Consider the following 26,196-nt stretch of genomic DNA (forward strand, 5'->3'; position numbering starts at 1 on the left):
TGAAATCGATGACTAGATAGCAGCATGAAACGTAGACTATAAGGATCGCGATGATGCAGAGGAAGGAGATAGGGGGAGGTAAATCTCGTAACGAATAGAACATTTTTTTTCTTCTTCTTTTTTGTCAAAATATTCGAGGAAGAAGTGTTTGTTAGAATCAGACGCATATATAATTGGGAGCGTTGCTTGTATATGTTTTCGGGTTTTTCATTTTGATTCCTTTTTTTTTGGCGGATTTAACAAGCAAAGCTCGTATCAACGGAGTAGAATTATTATAATAATCCATCTTTGTGATTAAAACTTAATTAAGATCGAATGAGTTGACAATTCTTTTACCAGCAGCAACAACCAGAAAAAGAACACTTGGGGTGGACTTCTTGCACATTACTGGCAATAGAATCCACCGTCACATGTTTATTTCTTGTAAGATGGACAATCAATGTTAGGATCAACGATTTTTTTTTAATTTCGACGTTTACGACTTACTTAAGGTGTTACCGACTGGCCCTTCTTTCTGGCGCCACATAACATCTATTTAAAGAAAAATAGCACAAAGTAGAATATACGGATAAAAAGTATATATAGCCTTCACTCGAAAAACTTTTATTGGTACCCATGCAGCATTCAGATCGAGTTGAAGATTATTTTCATCAGTACATGTCAACAATTATGGGAGCTCAGACGAGGAATATTCCATGTCTAACGAAACGAAAGGAAGCTTAGAGGAAAAATTGGCCACAAGTGAGCTCGTTGAAGCTGCTATTATATGACAGCAGTAAAAACCAAGCTGATGATTACATCTTCGGTAAAACTGTGCAGTCCTCCTTTGAAATGTCTGTGCTTGCCTGTCGAAAATAACAAGCCATTTAGAACCGCTCTAAAATTGTTCGATGGACCAGAAATCGTAGCCATATTATAGTTCATAAACATCCATAAAGTCGGATTGAAATGTACAAATTTGATTATATGTTCGGGTAGAAAGTGGTTAATGAATTGATTAAAATATTCAATTAATAGGAAGTGTGATTTCATACCTCTAGATATCTTGTTAGCAGTGCTGTAGTGCTGAAGTTGAACCCTTCAACTGGTTCGGCTTTCTTACGAGATGCATTAAGCTGCTTTCTGACTTGAGTAGCCAGTGACTGATTTGTTGTAACAAAGCCGAACGGAAACAGAAAAAACAAATTAATTTATCATATATATATATATATATATATATATAAGATAATGGCAAATGATAAGGGAAATTGTGACAAAAATGATTTATACCTTTCCCAATTCTACTCCCCATTGGTCAAAGGAATTTATACCCCATAGGAATCCTTCTACAGCAACTCTATGTTCGTAGATTGCCAATAACTGCACATAAGTATTTGCAAGATTAGGCAAGGTACTCGTACGCTTTGAATTGAATCAAGGATGAATTACCAAAACTATCCTTGATGTTTGGTCCAATTACAAATAAACCCCCAGCCAACTTTCAATATCACAACTGCTCCCTTGAAGTTTTGTATTTATTTTACAAATATCCCAGCAAGCAGGTACAATTTACAAACTTAGCTGGGTTTTGTATAAATTGGCCAAACCTCCACGGTAGACGGTAGTTCTTATAAATTACCCGAAAATCGATAACAAAATCGATTACCTGTCCAATGTTGTAAGCGTTCAGGGAAGGAAGTAGAAGGCTGACAGATGGCCGGTCACCAGAGAAAGTCTGCAAACGAGAAACATAAATTGAGATCGTAATTCAAACTTAGGCAGAGCTACATTCCCATAAACGGAGAACTGTAAGGAAATTACCTTGTGAGTAACAAGATGGTGAGGGACATTCTCCTTTAATAACTGTTCTGGAGTCTGGAGGAAAATTAAGCGTAATTAAAATGCTAATATTCAGGGTAAGAAACACGAGTATGGATTATCAAATATGCGCTGTCCAATTTAATCGTGACACACGACCTGAAATAATATCATAAAAAAATAAATCGTGATTACCTTCCCATAAGCGAGTGCATCTGGCTGGGCAAAGAAGTTAGACATGAGCTCATCGTGGTTGCTAACAACTTCACCTGTAAAAACAAGTTGCGTCAGTGTTCTTTTCATTCCCCGTCTTGTATGAACATTAGATATCTTTATATCCTCAAAAAGAATATAAAACGGAGATAAAAAAAATTGATACCTTTAAGGTAAACAGGCTGCTGAGTCTTCACCACACCAATAAAATCGCATGGAATAACACGACCCTGGAAATTTACCAGCAGTCAAATGCATTGGATTTACAGGTTATTGTACAGTAAATTAAAAATCAAACGCATTCCAAGAGAAGTCGTCTCAGATTTCACATAGAATATCGGGCTAACAACAACATAACATTCCATTTTATAATTTGAGAAATTTTAAGGTCAAAGACTGTATAGAGTTTTGAATTTCGATACACATGGAAATGATTGTCCACAACAAAACGAAAACATATGTGAACCACACAAATCCATTTAAACTGATGCTATTTTTTGTTTAAATAAATTCAGAAATATTCATACCTGGTGAATTAGTTGGTAAAAGCTGTGTTGCCCGTTTGTTCCTGGTTCACCAAAATCAATCTCACCTGCCTCAAAGGGAAGGGGCACACCATCAATTGACACCCCTTTCCCATTACTCTCCATGCTAACCTGATTGAACAACATTAGAAAGAGCATTAGTGTTAATCACAAAATAAGATAGACGCAACGTGCTAGCAGTAGTAATTAGTAAGACGGAGTCATGGAAACATGCCTGCTGAATATGAGGAGCAAATTTTTCCAGTGCTTGAGTGTAAGGTAAAATGGCCTGAAAATAAGGAAAAGCTCTCTCATATACCCTAAACGAGAAACATTAAATTGAGGGGTGGGGTAGTTCAAATTGGCTTCAGCAGCTGATATACTTACTCTAGCAGGATATCCAAGGAATGAAACATTCCAAACACTCAACAAGCCTAATAGCACCTGAAGGATTAGTTTTGCAAAAAAAAAAAAAAAAAGAACAGATAAATGAGATATCTATGAAGGAGACACTGAAAGGTAGACTGTGAGAAAGACACTTTCGTAAAACAGAATTGAATCATGAAACGGGGAATGAAAGGGCATTCAAACAGATGATAAATTACTTTGGGCGTAAAAGAAAAAATTAATGTTTTTTTCCCTAATATATTGAGATGAAGATTATAATAAAATAATATCAATCATGCTAGCTGGATATTTTCAGAATGAATTAGCTTTATTGAATAAGAAAAAAAATATGATGATAAATGTAAGAATTAGCAAAATAAAGTGTTAGACTAAGCATTCTGAAAAGGAACATACAGGTAGATTTTTCTCAATAGGCGCTGAATGGAAATGTTGATCGATACTTGAAGCTCCCTTCAGGAACCTTCACCGAAAAGGAAAAACAACATAAATTTCAGGAAGCAAGAAAGAAATCAACTTTATCAGAACAGGATAACAAAGACCACCTAATTTGTTCAAAAATCAACAAATAGAAGGTGTACAAGATCAGAGGTACATTCCCCATATTATATTTCGTACCAGAAGATAAAAAGTGGACAATTATCACAAGCTCACGTATACATGTGTTCATTGTATTGGTAAAGTGAATTTAATAAAACAAAATGGTGGTCTCATGGTAGCTCAAAGGTAATTATTTATTCTCCTAAAAATCATCCTTAATCACTTGAAGTGAAGGAACAAAAAAAAAATTATAATATGTTTGTATCAACTCCAAACAGTTGTTGCATATCATATCTCCAGTTGCATGTGACGCCAATGCTTTAAATAAAATGAAAGTTGCAGGATACCGTACTTCTCGACAACCGCAAAACCATATTGAAGAGAAAGAGGCAACACTCCAACAGCACTGCAAACTGAAACCAGAGGTTCAGAGACCAATTAGGAGTCATCCAACTAAGAAATTGCACATAAAACTGTACATACAGTACTTACCACTGTAGCGTCCTCCCACCCAATCCCAGAATGCAAAGGCATTATTTGGATCAATGCCAAACTTTTCTACAAGCTGCATTGGATAATAACAGAAAGTCTAATCACTAAGACTAAATAATTAATTATACACTAACTAGATTAATCTATGCCAGCTTTTGCAGCAATAACTGACAAGATTAAGCAATTTAAATATTTAGCAAGAACATTATTGCCGGAGTTCACCATACCAAAACCATGTTACAACTATATATAGGTCGAATTAACGAGCTATATAGGTGCCTAATCAAAAGAAAATGCTAACATACTTTGCCAATGCATAGCCAAATTTCCAGCAATACGTGTCTTTCAACTTTTATTTCCCAGAATGTGTTCATGGGAATATTGGACCAGAGTTAAAGAGTTGTGTACTGTGATGTAAAGAAAGAGCAAGAAAATGACCCCTGAAAATTCAATATATATGGAAACTGAACATATGCTGATTACTATGCTACAGGAAATTTCTAGAACCAAAGAAGAAAAGTGAAGGCAGTTCACCGTGAGGTTAGTGCTGACAGCAACCATGTGCTTCGCCACTGCTTCAGGCCTGGAAATTATTGGGTGAAAAGAGACAAGTTAGACATAGCGATAATAGTACAACGTAAATATACCTACGCTAAAAACAAATCATCTAGTCAGCCATATAGCTGTGTTAGATACCAGTGACTGATTACTAATTCTGTAATATTCTCACCCCAAGGCAGCAGAGATCCACTCCCTTATAGTCCGGGCATTCAGCATAGTCTCAGCAGTGGTGAAAGTTTTTGATACCACAACAACTACAATACATCAAACAATAAGAAAACTGTTAACTGCCTGGAAATTCAACCTTTCTCAAACATGGATTTTGTAAATCATATCTTTCAAATTATAACAGAGAAATACCTAATGTTGTTTCAGGATCCAGCCCAGTAATGTTTCTTGCAACATCAACTGGATCGACATTTGCAAGGCTTCAACAGAAAAGGCAAAATTGAAAATTAGGTAAGAGCAGCATTCATCTTGCATAAATATTGTTATGTATGGATATTTCAGTATGCAAGAGAGCAAGAGAGATGAAATGACAAGTACTTCAAAAGCCAGATATCTTGGAGAAGCACAGACCAGACTCAGATGGCATACATCTGATCATTACAAAAATCTCATTGGACCTTAAACCATAAACCTGAATACTTCTTAACATTTTCTAAACAAAATGAATAGAGCACATGCCATAAACCTGAAATCTATGCTTATTCAAATTTAGTTGAAGCATATCCAACCAACCCCAGAAAGAGAACAAAAAAAACAGGATAGAAAGATATGGTCAAAGAAGAGATAAAGAAAAAAATATCACTTTTATCAATCAATCCAAAACATATTGTTCGTTCCTCAGACCCGGTGTTATACTCTCCTGAAATAATAATTATTTTGGGTTTCTATACAGGCTTGAGGGCGGGCACATCCTAGTTCAATGTCTATAAACTCTAAAAGTAGGAGCTGAACTATGCCACTTAAATAAGAGCTCAAAAATATCATTTAGGGAAGAATGGGACACTTAAACAAAATGAAGTGATAATCAAGGAATATGTTATACTTACAACCGCAGCTGGCGACCTTTTGCAAATTCAGAAGCTTCCGAGTCTACAAGTTACAAGATTATGTGAAATGCTATCCGCGTTAATATTGCAGACATATATAGTTTGTTGGAGACAAATGATTAGCAAACAAAGAAGAACAAGTGAAATGATTCGGTAGCACCAAACCGACCTGTTTGAAGTGCTGTATGAACAAAAAGAGGGCCTAGAAAACTGCCTCCAATTCCAACGGCAATAACATTTGTCAACGCTTTCCCCGTGGCTCCAATCTGTCGATTTTCACAACCACAACATAAAAAGGACGTGACAACAAATAAAATTTAACACATGTTTGACTGTAAGAATTACCCAGGCACCACTTCGGATCCTCTCCGAGAAATCCTTGATCTTGTCAAGAACTTGCCAAACATCTGGGACCACATTCTTCCCATCACTATTTATGACTGAATCCCTAGGTGCACGAAGTGCTACGTGAAGAACGGATCTATCCTCTGTGCTGTTTATCTGATACCAAATAGGAAGAGTATGAATTGGATGGCAAATGTTAGAGCAAGCATTAGATGACTGTATTTGAACAACTGTGGGAACCTCAAGTGATGATTTTGGAAGAGTTGAAAGGTTATGTATGAAAAGAAAGGGTCAAACTATGGTTTTAGTTTTCGGAATATTTCTAAGATCTCAAAAATAAAAAGGAACATGATACAACAATCAGACGGTCTTATTAACTGATAATATGGATAACCGCTGTCAAAGTCCTGTATAGAGGATCGTTTTTGCAATGAATATGCCTTTAGTAGTATAAAGACACTAAGATCATTCTAAGATTAATCAAATAAATCTAAAACAAACATCTTTTCCTGCTTTGGTTATATTCAAAGTCATTATTTACAAGACCGGGAAAGGAAAGAAATATCCAAGTAGTATTTTTCCTTGTTCATCTATCAAAATTTAGAGGTTTCATGTCTACCATACATGGAAAGGTATCTATACCCAAAGTGATGTAAGTTCAGTGGCAAAAAGTAACATAATGTATGACAATCCTGAAAAACATCTTAGCAAGAAAACATGAACTTACACGCTCTCCATTGAACATCTTGTTGATCTTTTCTTTCAAATGAGCTGCCTAGACAACCAAACCAAACAAGGTACCACAAATCAGATTACATATTGTACGTCTCCCACAAAACAGAGGTTCACCTCTAACATACCTCTGCTAAATTCTTGAGCTTATTCAATGTATCAGAAGTAGCACGTTGCCTCGAATAGTCCAGCAACATCCCATCAAACTCACTGTTAATGGGGAAAAAATGAAAATCTAAACCATTATGCACAAAAATCCCGTACTTCATTCTAAAACCACATATATGAAGACAGAATATCATACATCATCATGGACTGGCATCGTTCTGTGTCGCTCATCAACTCACGCAAATGAGTTTTCTTAATGTCGTCAACATGGGCCTGGAAATGGATGCACAAGCCACATCAAGATTCATGATTGAAAAGTTCCCACCAAACGCTAAGAACATGAAAAAATGATTTTTTTTTACCTTCAAATCCTTCCATGGCTGGGTTTCGCAGATCAGAGCTGATGGTGCCATCTGCATAAATTCCAATACTATCCACAGTTCACATCCCATTTTTTTAAATTCAATACAAAAAATCACAAACTAGCTCGTGTAATTAAAAAAAAAATCGTGACGAACTGACGACTACTTTAATTGCTTCCCTTTCAGGTTTACGTTTCCTCGAACACTCGAATATCCTAATTTAAAGTTCGTGATTTAATATGAGTGGAGCCAAATACAATAAAACTATAATCAGGTGATTCGGAATCATATGCAACAATCTTTTTTGCTTTTCCAACTAATGTTTCACATAATTTACAGAAGATCCTCAAATGGAGCTAATACAATTAAAATCAGGCGATTGTAAATCATCAATTCAATACATCCACCACTAACGATGAATCTGCAATGATCTTTTCACTTTTCCAACTAATGTTTCGCATAATTTACAGAAGATCCTCAAATAAAAAGATGCAAAATTAAACGAAAAACGCGAAGAACAATACCTAGAAATCGGTAATGAGATTTTAGCTAAGTGTGGAACTGGAAATAGAGCAATCTCGGGCCGCCACAGAACAGAAAACAGTGGATTGTGAATATTATTGCTGAGTGGAGATGGAAATTATTGTAATTAAAAAACTTGAAAAAAGGAAAGAGACGAAGATGTCACGTGCGGACTAGGAAAACACTGTTGATAGATCACGTGATGCGATAGGCCCCCGGTATATCTCACGCGCGATTCGGATCTTATGCTCTGTGACTTTTTGGCCGGTGATTTCTTTAAAGCAAACGGCTGAGATTCGGTGAGAGATTAGATTAAAAAATAGGGTAAATGCCACTTTACCCCTTGTACTTTGGCTGGATATCATTTTACCCCCTTGTACTCTCAATTGCATCGATTTGCACCCTTGTACTTTGGTTCGATATCACTTTACCCCCTTCTACTCTCAATTCATCGATTTGCCCCCTTATACTTTGGTTCGATGTCACTTTACCCCATTCTACTCTCAATTGTATCGATTTCCCCCCATTTACTTGAAAAAATATCTCAATGTGGCCCTCGCCGTTAGTTTTCAGACATTTGACCTTACCACCATTTGATCTAAGTTTGAAAATTACAAAAAAACCACCACTCACAATTTAAATAATTATTAAAAAAAAAAACCACGAAGGCGGATGTGGAGCGTATGCTATATTGTCGCGAGACAACTCCCATGAGGAGATAACTCGGTCAACACTATTACCCCGCGATGAGACAACTCCCACGAGGAGATAATCGTTCCATGCTACTACATCGTCGCAAAACAACTCCGATAACTCAAGTAACTTGCATCGTGACAACTTGGTCGCACCCGCGTTACCGTCGTAAAACTCCGGCCACGCGCCAATGCGCCTTCGCATCCCTTGGACCCACGCCCCAACACATTTTCATGCACCACTAGACCATAAGCCAACGCGGGACCACTACAATTTTTACTCTCGACACGATAGGGAACCCATTTCAACATGTCCCCCACATCGACTCGAGAGTGGGGACTTAATGATATGTCTAATTGGATCAACCTAATAGACCTACAATTTCTTTACCTACTGGGCCACGAGCCCAATATTGAAAGTCACTACTATCGAGGCTCAATCACCTTCAAATAAGGTTTTGGTCCAACAGTCTCAACTAACTAAACTTCAGCCCAATCAATGAGGTATAAATAAAAGTTTGAATTCATTCCTTAAGGTACGGTATATTATTCACAAATATTCTAGAGCACATATTCTCTCTACCATCTCCACGATCCGTGCATCTGACTTGATTGTCAGAGGGGTTTCCGCCAGATCAACCCCCCGACTTAGTTCACGTGTGTTCATTTCGCAGAGACCTCAGAACCATCAATTTGGCAAGCTACTGATCCACTTTGCTCTCCCAACTCGTTTACCACACTATCCCAAGTGATCTAAGTAATTAGTATCATCATCTATATCTATATATATATATATATATATATATATATATATATATATATATATATATATATATACACACACACGTATAAGTTCAAATAATTAAATTATCTTTGAAATCTTCAGAAAATCCGTCAGACTCCAATCTTAATTTCCGAAAACAAAAAGTAACTTTAACAATTTGTTCTTACAAAAGTTGATTTTTCAAATTTGTTATATTTATATACCCTTAAAACACATTTTTTAAGTATAATTAATTAATAAAAAAAATAAGAAAATTTTGATAGAACATTGTTCAAATAATATTGTTTTGAGGTAGCATATTTTATTGGCGGCCGTTATATGCAAGTCCATTTTTTTATTAGTTCAAAACCACATAAAGGAGTTTATTAGTTCAAGCCCGTAAATTAATCTAATTTTATTACATCAAGACCAAAGATGACAAATATACCCTTATCCACAAATAATACTCAAATACAAATAAATCTTATTTTTAATTTGTTCAAGACCAAAAATCAAAAAAAAAAAAAAAGTAAACAAAACAAAACAAAAAAGAAATATCACGACTGCCAAATATTAATCTATGCTAAATATGTATGAATGAACATTAATCTATGCTTATTTCTTGTTGGGTTGCAATGATTTGGTCGATTTTGGAAAAAAAATTGAGATTGAAATTGGTTTTTTTATTTTTTTTCGTTGGTTTTCCAAATCGGTTTATCCAGACCGATTTTGTACACGAAAATCGGCGTCATAATACCGATTTTTGTTAACCAAATTGGCGACACAACGTCGACTTTACAAGTCAAAATCGGCGTTCTAATGTCGATTATTGAGTACAAAATCAGTTTTCGAATACCGATATTTTTTGATTTTTTTTTTAAATAATACATTATATATTTGGTTAATTGATATTTTTTAAATATTTGAAACGAAAATGTTTATCACCATTCGGTGGCGTCTACCACTCATTTAACCCAATCGAGTAGAGCTTTCCGTATCTCAAATATTTATTCGTTAGATAATTCATTTGAATAATCCTCCATCAATCCCCTAGGTTGATGCACGAAAGTATGAGAAAACGGTCTTAAAAAAACACAGATAATAAAATCGGTATTTAAAAACCGAATTTTGTAATACAAGTCGGCATGACAATACAGATAATACAAAAACAAATCGGTGTTGTCATGCCGATTTTTACTACAAAAATCGGTTTCTAAGTACCGATTTTTATTAAAATAATCGGAATGTGGTTACCGACTTTTGTAACAAAAATCGGTATTTGCAGACCGATTTTTGGTATCGTCGAATTTTTTTCGCAACAAAAAAAAACGACCCAAAAGCAAAAATAAACGGTTATAACATATTTCATTGTGTTCTCTACCCTCGTAAACCAACATATCATTGTTTTCTGGTTCCATCGTGAATGTTTGATATGTATTTGATAATTTTGGTGTGTAGGATTTCTTGGTGAGTTCGTGAAGAAGAAGGGGAAGAATGAGAAGAGTTTTAAGTCGTGAAATAAGGAAGAGAGGTTTTTGGATTTATGTATTTTATTTGGTCTTGCACAAAGGAAATGTTTATTTTTTATTGTTTAATGCTTTGTGTTTTTTATTTGATATTAAATTTCATTAAGGGTAAATTAGTATTTTTATGTTGGAGGTCTTGAACTAATAAAAAAATGGGCTTGCATATAACCGCCGCCTATTTTATTATCTCTTAGTAATTGAACTATTTATACATCATATAAAATTCTCACAAAGTCCAAAAATTTTACACCAATACTTGACGTGTTTTAAAGTAACATTGTTAGTTTAATAGATTTAATAAGGCATTTATAAAAATAACATAATAATTAATAAGTTTAAATAACAAAGAAGGTCGAGGTGTAACGATCCACCTATTTTGAAAAAAAGATATTTGGCTAAAACATTTTTTAGTAGAATATTATAAAAAAAGAAAAAAAAAAAAGAAAAAGAAAAATAACCTATTAGACAAAGGCCCGAGTAGACAACTTGTAGATAGTATATTGTCACCAAGTTATAAATATTTCTAAGAGTTCGCTACAAACTTCTTGATTATACTTACATTTTAGAATGTACCTACAATATGAAATGTTTCATAAAGCCACTCTCAACCACCAATATTTAATAAATCTCACCATCAACAAAAGAGATTTAGAACTATAATATGAGTAGGTTCAGTATATCAAAATAAAAAGAATTATGTGAAATGGTCATTTCTCTAATCATGGTGTTTTGGAATCTCATGACTGGCCAACCCTCCATGTTCATATAAATGTAGCGTTGGAAAAATCGTTTGATTTTACACAATGCCCTTCTTGCGGCGGAAACTAGTCGTGAGTTATTATCTTCCACTCGATTCACCAAGCTAAAGAGAAATACATGATTTCCCAATTGCTAAATTTTCACCATTCAGACTTTGAATTTCAGTATCTTCTATAGAAAGATAAATATCTCAATAACAAGTTTTTAATGCGAATCCTAACATGGTTAAAAACACAAAAAAACAAAAAAAACAGAAATTCTAAGCTCCAGGATTATATAGTGATTCTCCCAACTCTTTTCTTCTTGGTTTATCCATGCAGAACTTCCTCATCTCCTAACCCCGCCGCCAGCATTCTGTGGCCCAAGTGCCTCATCATCCCCATCACCGGCGAATATATTCTCAGAAATGGGCTGCAAGTGGCCTGCCACGATTTACAGACAAGAGAGATCGTGCATATTTCTTTGAAATTAGCGCGGAATAATACCAATTGTGTCAAGTCCTGATTCTCCCAGAATATTGCTTCTGCTTCGCTCAAGTCCACTCCGAACGTTGGAGCCACCCATTGATTATCTATCATCAAATCCATCGATCGCCGAAGAAAGATGCGTTGATTCGAAATTAGGAAAGAGAACGATGAATTGTAGAAGATGGGAGAAAAAAATTAGGGCTTAGATAGATTTTGGGAGAAATGATTGTTTGCGCTCGACAGAGGATTTGAATTATGCTCGGGAGATGAAACTTAACTTAAGTACTTTTTTTTTTGAGTAAATTCAACTTTAGTACTTAAGAGCGTAATATTTTTAAGGGTAATTTGGCACTTTGCACCCTCCAAATACACCGATTTGTCATATTGCACTCTTAAATTGTAAATTTAGCACTTTGCACCCTCCAATTAGTATATGATTGGCAAAATGCACCCCGATATATTTCCGGCATCGAGAAAACTTTAATATTTTAACAAGAAAACATTATTATAACATCTATTTAGTATTTGCATTAATTAATAAAAAAATTGGAGATAACATACATATAATATACTTAAAGTATCAAATAATTGATTTTAATTTAAAAAAAAATTAATGAGACAAATTAAAAAAATCAAGCACATTTTTTTAGATTAAAGATTTTCAATAATTTACAAATTAAAATAAAAAACTATACATTAATGTTCATTCCAAGAACGATAAAAATCATGCTTAATGTATTTATAATTTTCTAATATTTATTACAATTAATTATCATTTAAAAAAACATTAAAGAAATAATTAATATTAGAAAAATCAGAAAATGTACATTTCTATTTAAGTATAATTTATAAAACCATAAATAACTAATTTTACCAATTAATTACCATTTATAAGTATTCGAATATTTAAGGAAATTATAGGGGTTCAATGTTAACCACTAGCGCATTCTTTTCCCAAAATTTATTTTAGGGTGTGTGCGTGGGGCTTTTTGTTGACTTATTGACATATTTATTTTAAGATACAAATGCATATGGGGAATTCAATGCAAATAGGGGGATAATTACTAATTTTATAAATATTGCACATTAACTCTGATTTGAACAAATATATTACATTAACCTCGTTTTCATTATTTTTTGAAAAAATATTTTCTTTTTTGATTTTTTTTTCTTTTTGAATAGTTAAAAATATTATTACTTAAAATCGGATTCATAATCAATATTTTGGAATAAAATATACTAAAATTATGGTAAACATTAAGTTTATATCAATGTTGTAAGAATGGAATTGGTTATGGATTTTTGATTTTTTTGGGGCAAATTACATATACCCCTGAGGTATGGTCAAATTCCGAAAGTCTCTCATGTTTTGGTAATTACAACCACCCCCAACTATAAATCTTCTTATACATCCACTCTTGCGGTTTCAAGTTTCGTGGAATCATATAGATTATATGTAATATTATATTATCACTTTTGTATCCGTTTTATCCCATTATAACTCTACATTCTGAAACAAGATGATCATAATATTTGTTTTTTGGCTTGTATATATCAGAAACTGTACTTTTACACAAAACGAGTACAAACTAGAGCACATTCCACGAAATATAGATGATTATGTTGAATTTGACACCATAAGGTGGATGTGTAAGAAAAGATCATAGTTGATGAGTAGATGTAATTATCCAAACAAGAGGGGTTTTTTCGTAAATTGATCATACCTCAGGGGTGGTTGTAAATTACCCTTTTTTCATATGTCATTATTGTATTAATTTTAATATATTAAAATTACTATTTTCTTTATCTCGTTCGGTTAGCGTTATAAGGTTTTACTGACTAAGGGCTTGTTCGGTTACCTATACTGGATTAGATTGGATTACATGAGATTCGATTAACTCCCTACTGACTAATTAATTATTTAGTTAGTAGCATGTTCGGTTTCTTAGATTAGATTTTCTATTAAATTTGTTAACATCGGTTATTATATATGAATTGTCTATAAAACCACTTAGTTTACAATAATAAAATATGATTTTAAGGATTGTATTTTTCCTTTTTAGTCACCCCCTATAAAATTAATCTCACGGGGGAGGGGTGCTACTAATTTAATGAAATAGTAGCATTTAATAGCGGGCTTTGATTTTAGTAGCGGGTTTGAAAAAGTGTGAATCTTGCCAACCGGACATGTTATTAGCTCATACTATTTAGTCAGTAGAACCTTATAGCGGTAACCGAACGGGTTCTAAATAGTAGTGGCTGATAACACGGTTGACACACTTTTTCAAACCCACTACTAAAATCAAAGTCCGCTATTAATTTCTACTCTTGTATTAAATTAGTAACATCCCCCAGAGATTAATTTAATAGGGGATGATTGAAAAGGAAAAAGACAATTTTATCCTTAAAATCATATCGTATTATTTTAAACATGGGATTATTAGCAAGACCCTCCTCATCTAGGAAATGTTGTTAAGGAAAACCTCCCACCCAAAAATAATTAGAGAAAACTCCTTTACTTTTAATATAAGTCTCATCACAATTTTAATTACCCAATATACCCTTCCATAAACCTAGTCTTATAATTATTTTCTCTCTCTTTTTTCAGTGTCGACTCCTCTTCTTATTCACGCCGCTCTCCCGTCGTTTTCTGCTCTCATTCACGCCGCTCTTACAAACCTCCAAAACTAAAAAATCCTCGACCAAAATTCGACGAAAAAAAAAGATATCGCCAGAAAAGAAGATCGGACTCTTCACCGGCTCCGTTCGCATCTAGAAAATTATTGACCATCCTAGATCTATCATTGGATAATCTTTATAGATCCATCGTCGTGAGTTTGTAGATCCATTCTCGGACAATCATCGCCGGACGTTCAACGTGTATGAAAAACTCTTGTGTTTTAGTGACAAGATTTTTTTTCAAAGTGGATTGATTTTAATTATGTTTTTCATTTTTTTTTTAATTATGTTTTTCGGTTGTGCGTGAGGCCATCATCAAGGAGGAGATTGTAAAGAAGGTGCTCAAGACTGATTTTGCTTCATTGGTGGAGCTGAACATGCTCAAGAACCTGACAGGTTCGGCCATGGTAAGAGCTCTGAGTGGTGTGGTGACGATGGGGAGGCTGATTTTGGGTTTTTTTGTGGATCGGACGGAGGACAACGCGTGTAGAGAATTTTGCGCAGACTGAAACCTTAATCGACTATGTACATGTTCATAGTCGATTAAGCTAATCGACTATGTTCTGGTAGTCGATTAAGGTTGATCGACTCCGGTTTTTTTTATTTTTTTTTTGGATTTTTTGTTTTATTGATTTCAATTGTATAAGTCGTTTATAATTTTTGTATATTTTTTGTTTTTGTAATATGTAGTTGGTTTTGCCTTTTTTTGCTATTGTGATTTGTTATTTTTAGTAGCAAATTCTTAATCGACTATGCTTCACATCATAGTCGATTAATATGCTTCATTGACTCCAATTTTTTATTTTTTTTTGGATTTTTTGTTTATTGATTTCAATTGATAAATCAATTATAATGTTTGTATATTGTTTGTTTTTGTAAAATATAGTTGAATTTGCATTTTTGTAGTTGTGATTTGTTATTTTTAGTAGTCCGTTCCTTAATCGACTATTGTTCATCATAGTCGATTTAATATGCTTCATAGTCGATTAACACCCCTGATAGAGAAAAAAAGTTAAAAAACGAAAAAAAAATTAAAATTAAAAAAAAAATTAAAAATAAATAAATAATAATAATAATAATATAAAAAAATAAAAAAATTAAAAATAAAAAAGAGAGAAATACACGGCTATGGGTCATGGGTATAGTGGGCTGATGGGTCATGAGGATAGTGGGTTGATGGGTCATGGAGATGTGTAAGGTGGAGGGATATAAAAGGAAAAAAAATGGTGAGTGAAATTTGGAGTGGGTTTTTTTGAAATGGTGCAAAATAATTTGGACCTTCCTCTATTAAAAGAAGTATTGAGGGGTTATATTAAAGAGCCCCTTTAAACAAAGTGGTTTAAATAATAACTGAATTTAACAAATTTAATAGAAGATCTAATCTAAGAAACCGAACGTATTACTAACTAAATAATTAATGGGTAATATGCTAGGAGCCCCTCAAATGAAACTTAATTTGAACTAAATAACAAGTTGAAATCCAATATTTTAATTAAATCCTTAATTTGAAACAATATATGACATACATCCTTAATTGTTTTTTATCCCTAAATTACCCTTATAACCTAAATCTTTTAATCTACATATTCATTCACGTTTTTTGAATTAAATTTATTTCTATTTCTTATTCCCTCATTATTTCTCTCTGTCCCCCCTCTCTCTCTCTCTCTCTGGACAAGTTTTTTATTTGGAGAAGCAAACAGGGGTGGCGACGGATGAGAAGGCGGCGGCGGAGTGGGCGGAACTGAATCTTAAGGCGGCGGCTACGGTGAATCTATGGTGACGATGTATCTGAAGGCGCCGACAGAGTGGGTAGCGGTGGCGCGTCGGATTTATGGTGGCGGCGGTAGATCTGAAGCGGCAATGGAATACGTAGCGGAGGCGACTTCGAGGGTGACGCTGGCCCAGCGGCGGCACTCGGAGTTCTAGAATGGTGTTGGTGGTGCGGTGATGCTGGGGTAGGTGATGGCGGCGTGGGTGGGGTGGGTGGTATCCTTAGAGGCGTGGATGGGGGTGGGTGGCCTTTGGCGTCGCGGATCTAGGGTTTGGTGGGTGGATCTAGGGTTTGGTGGGATGAATCGAAGATTTTCAATTTGATGTCTATGGGTTACTATGGGTGTCTGGCGGCTAGGGTTAAAAGGAGAAGCTAGAGGATTTCAAGAATATGCTATCACAGATGTCTATGGATTACTATGGGTTACTACGGATTACTACAGTTTCCTATGGGCATCTTTGGTTTGCATTATTAGCAGGGATGGGATGAATTTTACTCCCGGGTACAATGTTTGGTTCGGTTGATTTTCCGTCCTTGACTAATGGTCCCACCATTTTAATCAACCAATTGAATTATTAATTATCCACCCAAATTTGACTTGATAGTATATCATTTATACAATCCCACTTTTTGACCGATGTGAATTGACGAAAATGTCCCTCATTAATTCTTAAATTACGAAAATAATCGATATAAATACTCACTAAAAATGTTGTTTCCCCTCGCAGATGCAACCCTAGCCTCCCAGGTGAGAAATCCTCCCAGGTGAGAAATCTGATCTTACATCGTCTTTTCAATTTTTAGATTTGTTGTTTGTTTTAGTGTTTAATCCGTTCAATAACTTCTTAAAATGCCCAAAAAATATTTGTACTTTGGCAAATAGAATCGAAGAAGAAGACGGGTCCGACTCCAAACTTCCGTTCGAAGTTTTGACATTTTCCGGTGACCGTGATTGTCGCAGGTTCCTCTTTGTCTTTGATTTTAAAATCTTTTTTAAATTCCGTCGAACTTGAAATGAGAAATTAGGGCTTCTTTTTTTGCAACAACTCCTCACCAACAGATGCTTACAATACCCAATTGATTCTTTGTTGCCCTCCAACTTTCTGGATTTGTTTGGTTCATGTAGACTCGTGGATTGTGGACTTATCATGTCTTTTCAGATTGTTTGGTTCGTGTATACCCAATTGATTCTTTGTTGCCCTCAAAGTGTATGTGGACTTATCATGTCTTTTCAAATTCTGCATATGGAATGTTATGTTTCATTACAGATTGGTTGTACTGTTCTTGAATTTATAAAAATCTTATTTTGTGATTTTTAATATTTTTATTAGTACTCGATCGTATTATTCGATGGTATTGATGTGTAGAAGACGGAGGAAGAGAGGATCTTTAGAATCAACCGGTTTCCATTATACGAAGACTGCCACTTCGTGTTTGACGTGAAACAGGCCCCGACAGTCGACTTTCGCGGACTCGTGGGATATGATCCAGAACTTCCGCTCGTCATCGGTAATGACGTGGCTGACGACCAAGTTGTTGCTCCTCAGCCAAATCCAGCCCAAGTTGTGGGAATCCGAAACGAATGTGGTGGGAACGTTGCTAACAACAACAACGCGAATCAAGGTGGGGGGAATGAGGCTAATGAACCAGCCGTGAGTTTCAGTGACGACATTGAAGAAGCAGATGACTCCGACGGTGTTTGAAAGTTTGTTTGTCCCTGTGGTACTGTTCAAAGGCTCGTTTGTGTTCGATGTTTTGTTGTTTAGAGTTTTATTATGTGGTGTAATGTTGTTTTGTTTTGTTGTTCACTGTCGTTGTGGTCATGTTTAAAGACTCGTATTGGTTACTACTTTCAAGTGTTGTTTCGAACAAATTGAAGGGCCAGTGTTCCCTAATTTTCTAAGTTCCCAATTTGGTTTACTTATGTTTATATGTATGATTATGTGTGGCTTTGTTTAATCTGTGTTACTAAAAAAATCCTACACTTCATTGAACGTTGACATCGATTGTTTCCGTAAATAGCTATCTCATAAACATTTCGTAAGCATAAATTCCATGGATATTACCTGTCTCCAACTAAAAAGGGGGAGATTCTCTAAAGTAAAGAAGATGAAGAAGATGATATAAAATATGATATTTTAGGGGCAATGCAGTAATTTTACTAATTAACACACATTAATCCCTAAAATCAGCCGAACAAAACATGTTTTTTTTTTTGTCAGGGATTATTAGTCTCGTGTGTATAACTCCAACCAAAGAAAGTATTAATCACTGTGAATCAACAATTTAGTCACAATATTACATATCTCATCAATAGCTATCTATCCAAACTACCGAACCAAAAGGGCCCTATGGGTGTCTATACATGACTGAAACCGTTTTTTTTTTTTTTCAAATTCATAATTGTCAATATTACGTAGAAAATAATGGAAAAAATAGATTCCTAAAATACTGAAAAAATATGAAAATGAATAGAAAAAAAAAGAGTAATGTGTTGTACGTAAAAAAAATAATAAAAAAGTGTTCGATGCAAAATGTAAATGTTAAATGCATAATAAAAAAATGATAAACGCAGTTTAAATATTACTTGGTGCAAATTTCATATTTTGTGTGTGGATGGCATTTTTTGAATAAAATTTATGAAGGATGTGAAGCAAATGTTTAGTTAGTTCTAATAAGTTTTGTCACCAGGTGTCTATATCCTAAGACCTCAATAATTAATTAGACAGTACGGAGTTAATCCAATCTCATCTAATCCATCTAATCCAATATAGATAACCGAACGAGCCCTTAATTTCTCACCTATTAATTTCAGTATGGCCGCTTAACACATCCATCCCGTAAGTAAATCACCAAACAAAATTATGCAAACGAGGCCATTTGCCGACTCCTTGAGGAGGTGCAAAACGGCAAGCAAAAACGTCGTATTCTTGAACTTCGAACGAAATAATTTCCGAAATTTTCGGCCAAAGTATAATGAAGATTAAGTAACAAAGAACAAAAAGTTTACAATTACACGTGACTTATTATATGAACAATTGAAGCTAAATACAAAGTATATATAACTCTGCAACTGCAAGAGCAAAATAAGAATAATAATAATACATATCTCTACCTTTTACACAGAAGTTGAGTGAGGAGTGAGAATGAATATATTCCTTCTCCACATTAATAATAAATTAATAATACATATCTACCTTTTATATATATGCCTTCACCAAATTTACCTATCCACTCTCATGAGCTTCCACCAGGATAAATACACTTATCATAACCTGCATAAACAAAATTCACAAAATTCAATACATATATATCTAAATATATATAAGCATATATCATCGAACCAAAAATCTTTATCTTACTAGGATTTGTGGAAGTGAGAGTGGCAGTCTGTGAGAAATCACAGTTCCACGGTTTCTTCTCCGAAGATTGATACAAGACGTTCATAGCGTAACTTGCATGAGAAGCAACCGTGGATGGTTCGAAACAAGCTCCACCTGGTTGGATTGGGCTACAGTCTAAGCCTTGTCCACAAACGTAATCCAAATTCGCTTGTAGTTGTGCATCCGATACACCTCCCTTTGGCACACACCACTTAGCTTCCTTCTCGGGCTTTGGGGCAGGATTAATCGTCGGTGTTTTTGGTGTTGATGGAGTCGTCTTCATAATAGGAATCAAGAAAACTCGTTTTTACTCGCATGTAACAAAATTGCATAAAAATATACACATTACCTTAATCTCATACATCAAGAAAAGGGATTTTGCAAGCATGTCATACTTGCTCAATTGAAGTTCTAGTAAAAAATGTTCCCGTTTATTCACATGATTACCATTTTGTTACTTTTTATCGAAAAGCGAGGATTATAGCCAGCCCCATCTAACTAAATTTTAAATTAATCTTATTACCTGGCTAGTCTTGGAAAGCCCGACATCATAGGTCATGGTTAAGTCGGGCTTGAAAAGCCCGAATGATCTCTCGGAAGTTGGGCCGGGCTTTTGGTCTTCGTCATACACTGCAAAGAGGTAAGTATCCACCGATTTTCCAGGCATCAATGGAGTTCCCACCATAGATCTCAAGTGTGCAATCAAATTCCCATTATAAGCCTTTGCATTCTCGACGCTCGGGCCAACCTCATTGCTATCCCCCTTGTACGGCCACCCTGTTTCAGCGACCACAATTTCGACGCTATTGAATCCCATTGCGTCTAATGCAGATCTAATAGCATCCACCTGCAAAAAAAAATGAATAGTTCATTTACTCGGTAAATTTTGTTCGGATAAATTTATTTTACGATGAGAATATATTCTTAGTTGTAAAATTGAACTCGTTTTTTAGTTGCTGTAGTGGATTTGAAAGCTAGTTGATTTACGAGTCCATTGAAATCATTAACTCAAATCCTTCTATTCAAATCCAAACTATGTTAAAGAAACTTCTTGATGGAGGAATAAAATCGAAACAAGGTTAGTGCCTGCAAGAATTAGTTTTATTTCCCCTATTTTTTCCTAGTAACTCCACTCAATTATTTCCATTGTGTACAACTCCTTCATTGACTTCGTTTAGGGTCGTTGCGAAAACTAATAGATATGCATAAATTACACATAGAAACATATAAAGGTGACTAAAATACCATTAATTTCAATTGATTCTCTTTTGACTAATTAAAAGCGATGAAGGCAAACTTTAGAAAATTATAATTAATGCATCATCGAAATTTTAAAATGATAAATAATTTGGAATAAAAAAAGTTGTTTGAAGCCACAAATGGAGTATTTACTATTTAAACACAGTGCAATTTTTTCAAGTAAAAGGTCAAGATTTTATACTTAATATTGATTATTGATAGAAAAGCACTAAACAAAATACGCTAAATTGGAAGAATGCTTGATATGATAAACAATGAACTAGAACTAACCTGAGCATCAAACATGTTAGTATACTTAATCTTGGAGCCAGAATCAACCCGGCCCGAATTAGGCTGGAACAAGCAGAACGCAAGAGTCTCGGGCCTCGGGTCGCTCCTGTAAGCAAAATACGGGTACGGGTTAATCGCAAAAGGCGATCCAGTGGCTTTATTAAACTCCAACAACCCCTTCAACAAATCCCCAATACTTGGATCAAAGCTCCCGGAGGAGGGAGGATCGGACTGCCGCAGCACCGCCATGGAATGGACGGTCGAGACCTTGATTTTCCCGCCTAAATCGGCGGAATCGAGGGCATTTTGGAGATTCTGCATCGCCGGCAGCAGCTGAGCCATCAGATTCCGATCGTTGTACGACATCACTTCATTGCCGACGTTGATGAGTATGATTTTGCTGGCCGGGTAGAAGGGGGCGACGTTGGCGCCGATCCAGTTTTTGGCGAAGTTCGGATCCGCCGCCATAGCCGGTATGTCGGAGTTGGATACTCCGATTGCGATTCCGATTCCGGTGTTGGCGAATGCCTTGATTACCGCAGGATCCGAACCGTAGAGACGCACCTTCTCGACTGCGGTGGACTGGAGGAGCTTCGCCGTCGCCTCCGGCGGCGGGAGATTGTCGGCGACCTGGCCGTAGTTCACTCCGATAAACGACTGCGATTCTGACAACGAAACGAAAATTCAGATCACGAATTAAGTTACAGAAATAAATTATATACAAGTAGTGAGTTTGAATTAAAAAAAAAAAAAAAAAAAAAAAAAAAAAAAAAAAAAACCTTACTGGAGAGTGGAGTGAAACTGAAGAAAAGGAAGGAATAGTACAGTAGAATCGGGACCGCCATGGATGAACTACTCTCTGTTCTCTTCTTCGACAGAGAATTGGGAATAACGATTTGATGGGAGAAGGAAGAAAGGCGAAAAAAGTTTTGCAGAAATTTGTACGGAGGAAGAAGAACGTGTGTGTGTGTGTGATTCTACCGTTTTATCATCAATTACTGGAAACTGTGTGGGAAAGGGTATTATTGTCCTTTTTGCTGGAATTTGAAGGGGTAGATATGGAATTACGGTTGATTTGGAGGCTTGCTGTGTAAATACCAAAATAACCTCCATAGTAGCCGTTAGGTACACTGGTCCTAGATGAGTAGATTCTGTGTCGACTGCCGTGGACTCCGGTCTTAGCTTAGTGGCGTTTTTTATATTTATATTTATTTTTTTATATATTTCGTAAATATGGTTTACAATCGGGACATGCAAGTTGAATTTGAGTTGACTCAAGTCTACATATCATTCGAGCTCGTTCCTATAAACTCTAGTTCACATATTATCATTGAAGTCAATCCAAATAAACCATACACTCGAGCTCGTTCCTATAAACTCTAGTTCACATATAATCATTGAAGTCAATCCAAATAAACCATACACGATCTTTGTAAATTGATGGACAAAGTTAGAAACAAGACAAACAGAAATAAAAAAGAAAAGATTAGTATCTCTTATTATTGAAAACGTCTTAAATTCTCAAATATCGGTGATAAATTTTAGCAGCTCGGTTTGGGTGAGTATATTGCATTTGATTCTTATTTTTTACTCTTGTTTTTTTTGAAACTAAACAATCTTATATGTTAGTAACTTGTATGTTAAGCCATATTATTAAAATAAAAAGTATATTATGTATTTTATTACTAAATTAATTGATCGGGCCTCGTTCTTGTTGAGCTATTGTAAGGTCAAACTCGACCATAAATAAATCGGATTTAGTAATGACTCAAATTCGGTTCGACTCACTAAAAAAATCATTCCGCTCAAATATAATCGGGTCGAGCCATCAGACTTCAGTTAAACCAGACTCAATTGCCAACCATATCCATAAACTTACGGATAACGCGAGTTAGTAAGCTCAAATGTGGATCAAAACTAAGGGTGAGATTTGGAACATTTTTTTTTTTTTTTTAATTTTTCAAGGGAACGATCGGTTTTCTTTCTAGTTTCGTAAATTTATGCATAATGGAAAAATATTTCTTATTGTGAATTTCCGAATATTTCAACTTCCGATTTTTACAATTTTTTTTTTATTCGATCGAATACATGCACGACGACCTAATTATAGTTCGTACTATTCCATTGTCGGCCTAAATTCTTATAACAAATCATTACCATTATTTATTTACTTTTCAGATGTTGGATAAATATTCCCCAATAATTGTTCCTTTACATGTGCAGAAACCACCTTTTTTTTTTTTTTTCTTTACGATTGACAAAAATAAAGTGTGTTCAAACTTGAGCAATTATTATGTAAAGCATCTAGTTCTTATTACATGATGGTAAGAATAAATGGTTGCTTTGAAGAATTATAGCATAAAGGTGTTCCAACTTTTGGCTGGACAGCATAATTCCTTAGCAAGTAAGCTTAAACAACAATATTATTTAGGAATATATGTTCCCAATTTACGATTCATCGATTTGATTCGAGTTTTCAACTTTTTAAATAACTGTTTCACACTAAACACACATACACATGGGTGTGAGTAATTATGTATATATTAACGGTTAATAATCGCCTGACGTGTTTTACCGGGTAGCATCAAATAAACCATAAACACGAATAATTTCTTTCATCCACAACTCATTAGACATTGCTACATCGTTTATTATATCATTAAATATGCATATACATTTATATTCGTAGTAAGTTTTAATAAAACTAAAAACCTTACGATATGTGATTTAAAATTTTCGCAAAACAATTTTCGATTCGATTTTCGTTTTCTTTTCGCCAAATGGTGGCTCTTACTCTAGTGATCGATATACAGGATACATGTCGGATACAAATACTCCAAATAAAATATTTGAAGATTAATAATGCATGATTTTTTTTGTGTAAGCAAAAAAAAAATATATTTTATGATGCCTCTATATGCAAGTAGTTATACTTATATTTTCACATAAGTAAATTAAATAGTTTCAAAACCGGCTTCAATTCATTTTCTTAAATAAAATTAACATATATTATATCATCTAATATATTTTCCTCTTTGTTCTATCATATGTGCAACATAAAAATAAGATTAAAAATTTCCAATAAAAAATAAAATAAGATTAAAAATATTTTTACATTATAAGTGAAATAATAGAATGTGAAAAGCAGTGCAAAAAACATTAATAAATTGTGAGCGCCGTCTGTGGGAATCGAACCCACGACCACATGGTTAAAAGCCATGCGCTCTACCAGCTGAGCTAAGACGGCTTAGTGGTAAACTTTTTTCGGTTTAATAATATATAATATAGTTTAAATTTTACATAATAAAATGTTTATTCTTTTTCCTCAAGATGATTTGTGGTGGCTCTCTTAAACATATAAACTTCAGTCAAGTAACTCATTCAAAATCCTATAAGCTTTCGATTTAAGTCTCTTATAATTTGGACATGTATATAATACGACGGGTTGTTATGTGCTACACTCGACCAACTTCATCGAATTATATCTTACTATACGCATATATGGAATACTTTCATCTTTGTAGTGATATATTTTTAGGGTGCAAATTTTCAATTCATTTTTGTTTTATTTTGCTCAATTGTTCTACAAAGTACAAAGTGCAAATTAAAAATAAAAATCTTATTAGATTACTTGAAAATTTAAATTGAAAAATCTTATATAAGGTGTATTTGATTTGGTATTTTCATCTTTTCAATACATATATCTTCCTTACAAAATTTATTTTTTCTTCAACCACTCTCACCATATTATTTGGAAAATATATTTTCTTAAATTCCACAAAATATTTATTTTACCATATTATAGGGTGTAGCAAGGTAATATTTTGATTTCATATTTTGCATTCGGAACTAGGTTAAAGGGTGGTGGAAAGTAATTTTACGATATATTTTTATTCAATACAAGAATTTCAACAAAGCTAGAGGACTAGATGGCAATTATCATTTATCAAAATACCACCAAGCATGCGTAGCATGTTGAAAGACGTTGCCCAGGTATCCCTACAAATCAAACAACCTACTCCAACCGTTGAAATATACAATGATCTAACAAGAGCCGTCCGATTAAACCGGCATACCTTACGCAAAAATCCCTCATATATCATTCTCTTTCATCCAGCCGTTGAAAATAATAACCCAACACTCGTTTACAGCCGTCGGATCATCTCAGCTCCTTAATATATAATCTCTACGTTGCATGTTGTTATCTAATTATTATTAGTTGTTTAGTTCTATCGCCGCTTAGGGTTCAGCTCTCTCCTCCTCCGATCTATACTTCACTACTTATTTTTCATCTAATTTTTTGTTATGGATTTTAGGATGTTGGATCTCGAAATAATTTTCGATTCGACGGCCGAGATGATTTCACAAATTGTCATCTAATTGGCCGGCGAGCGTGGTTTCGGAATTCGGATCGACGATTTTCGGGTTGGTCGGGTTTGGTTTTCAACGATTTGATGCTGGTAATATCACAGATCTGGTTTTTGTTTGCTACTCTCGTCGATTGATGATTTTCCGATTTTTTTTTCCGGTGATTGTTGGATTATGTTAACAATCTGATTAATTTTTTTTTTTTTTTATTTTGATAATGAAGGAACCCGTAGCCAATCATATATGTGCCCTGATCTCGTACAATAGCTTGCAAACTATACGGGAGACGTAAACCACACTAGGCTAACCGTGTGTGACAAGTTCGACCTAGCGACCCTTGGCAAGGGAAAGGGGATACGAACCTTGTGCAATTGATGCGATTTATCCGACGAAGATTGTTTCTCGGCCTATAATTCGTTGATGCCTTACACATAAATTCATATATTTTAGCGAGAAAATAGAGAGATAGAGAGAGACTCGTATGGTTGTCCGTCTCTCTAATCGACCTTTGCCATGAAGGGTGCGCTCGCATGGCAGGTCACCCACTCAATAAAATATTATTTTTTGTGTCGGAGGGGAGATGGCACGGCGATTTGGCC

General features: G+C 34.8%; 2 protein-coding genes, 1 long non-coding RNA gene and 1 other non-coding gene across 5 annotated transcripts; 1 reads left to right on the top strand and 3 right to left on the bottom strand.

The window, feature by feature from the left end:
- Positions 1-567: 567 nt before the first annotated feature.
- LOC105965910 (Sugar isomerase (SIS) family protein) lies at positions 568-7,908 on the bottom strand. Of its 2 annotated transcripts, none has more exons than XM_012990460.2 (24): positions 7,659-7,908; positions 7,135-7,185; positions 6,969-7,045; positions 6,793-6,874; positions 6,660-6,707; positions 5,933-6,088; positions 5,757-5,853; positions 5,588-5,630; positions 4,893-4,960; positions 4,702-4,786; positions 4,506-4,554; positions 3,972-4,044; positions 3,832-3,892; positions 3,336-3,402; positions 2,922-2,978; positions 2,770-2,823; positions 2,538-2,666; positions 2,177-2,240; positions 1,993-2,066; positions 1,801-1,854; positions 1,646-1,714; positions 1,270-1,359; positions 1,035-1,142; positions 568-845 (listed from the first exon to the last, which is right to left on the bottom strand). In XM_012990460.2, the coding sequence occupies exons 2-24, from the start codon at positions 7,183-7,185 to the stop codon at positions 795-797; spliced, it is 1,707 nt and encodes a 568-aa protein (XP_012845914.2). In that variant the 5' UTR covers positions 7,659-7,908; the 3' UTR covers positions 568-794. The 2 variants fall into 2 exon arrangements, with proteins under 2 accessions (XP_012845914.2, XP_088671749.1); XM_088815623.1 differs by having other exon boundaries at positions 7,135-7,202; positions 7,659-7,801.
- A 9,132-nt stretch (positions 7,909-17,040) lies between these two features.
- LOC148771901 (uncharacterized) lies at positions 17,041-18,246 on the top strand. The gene is made up of 3 exons (XR_016030548.1): positions 17,041-17,081; positions 17,200-17,277; positions 17,684-18,246. It is a non-coding gene; the product is annotated as an uncharacterized LOC148771901 (long non-coding RNA).
- Positions 18,247-19,275: 1,029 nt separating this feature from the next.
- On the bottom strand, positions 19,276-22,238 carry LOC105965919 (glucan endo-1,3-beta-glucosidase 7). Its single transcript, XM_012990472.2, has 5 exons — positions 22,014-22,238; positions 21,230-21,894; positions 20,223-20,546; positions 19,679-19,976; positions 19,276-19,591 (listed from the first exon to the last, which is right to left on the bottom strand). Exons 1-5 carry the CDS (start codon positions 22,072-22,074, stop codon positions 19,554-19,556), a joined length of 1,386 nt encoding a protein of 461 aa, XP_012845926.2. The 5' UTR covers positions 22,075-22,238; the 3' UTR covers positions 19,276-19,553.
- A 2,165-nt stretch (positions 22,239-24,403) lies between these two features.
- On the bottom strand, positions 24,404-24,476 carry TRNAK-UUU (transfer RNA lysine (anticodon UUU)). Its single transcript has one exon. It is a non-coding gene; the product is annotated as a tRNA-Lys (tRNA).
- Positions 24,477-26,196: the final 1,720 nt, after the last annotated feature.

Source organism: Erythranthe guttata, chromosome 3 (genome assembly GCF_056151865.1).
Source record: "Erythranthe guttata isolate IM_541 chromosome 3, IM_541, whole genome shotgun sequence".
Taxonomy (NCBI): Eukaryota; Viridiplantae; Streptophyta; class Magnoliopsida; order Lamiales; family Phrymaceae; genus Erythranthe; species Erythranthe guttata.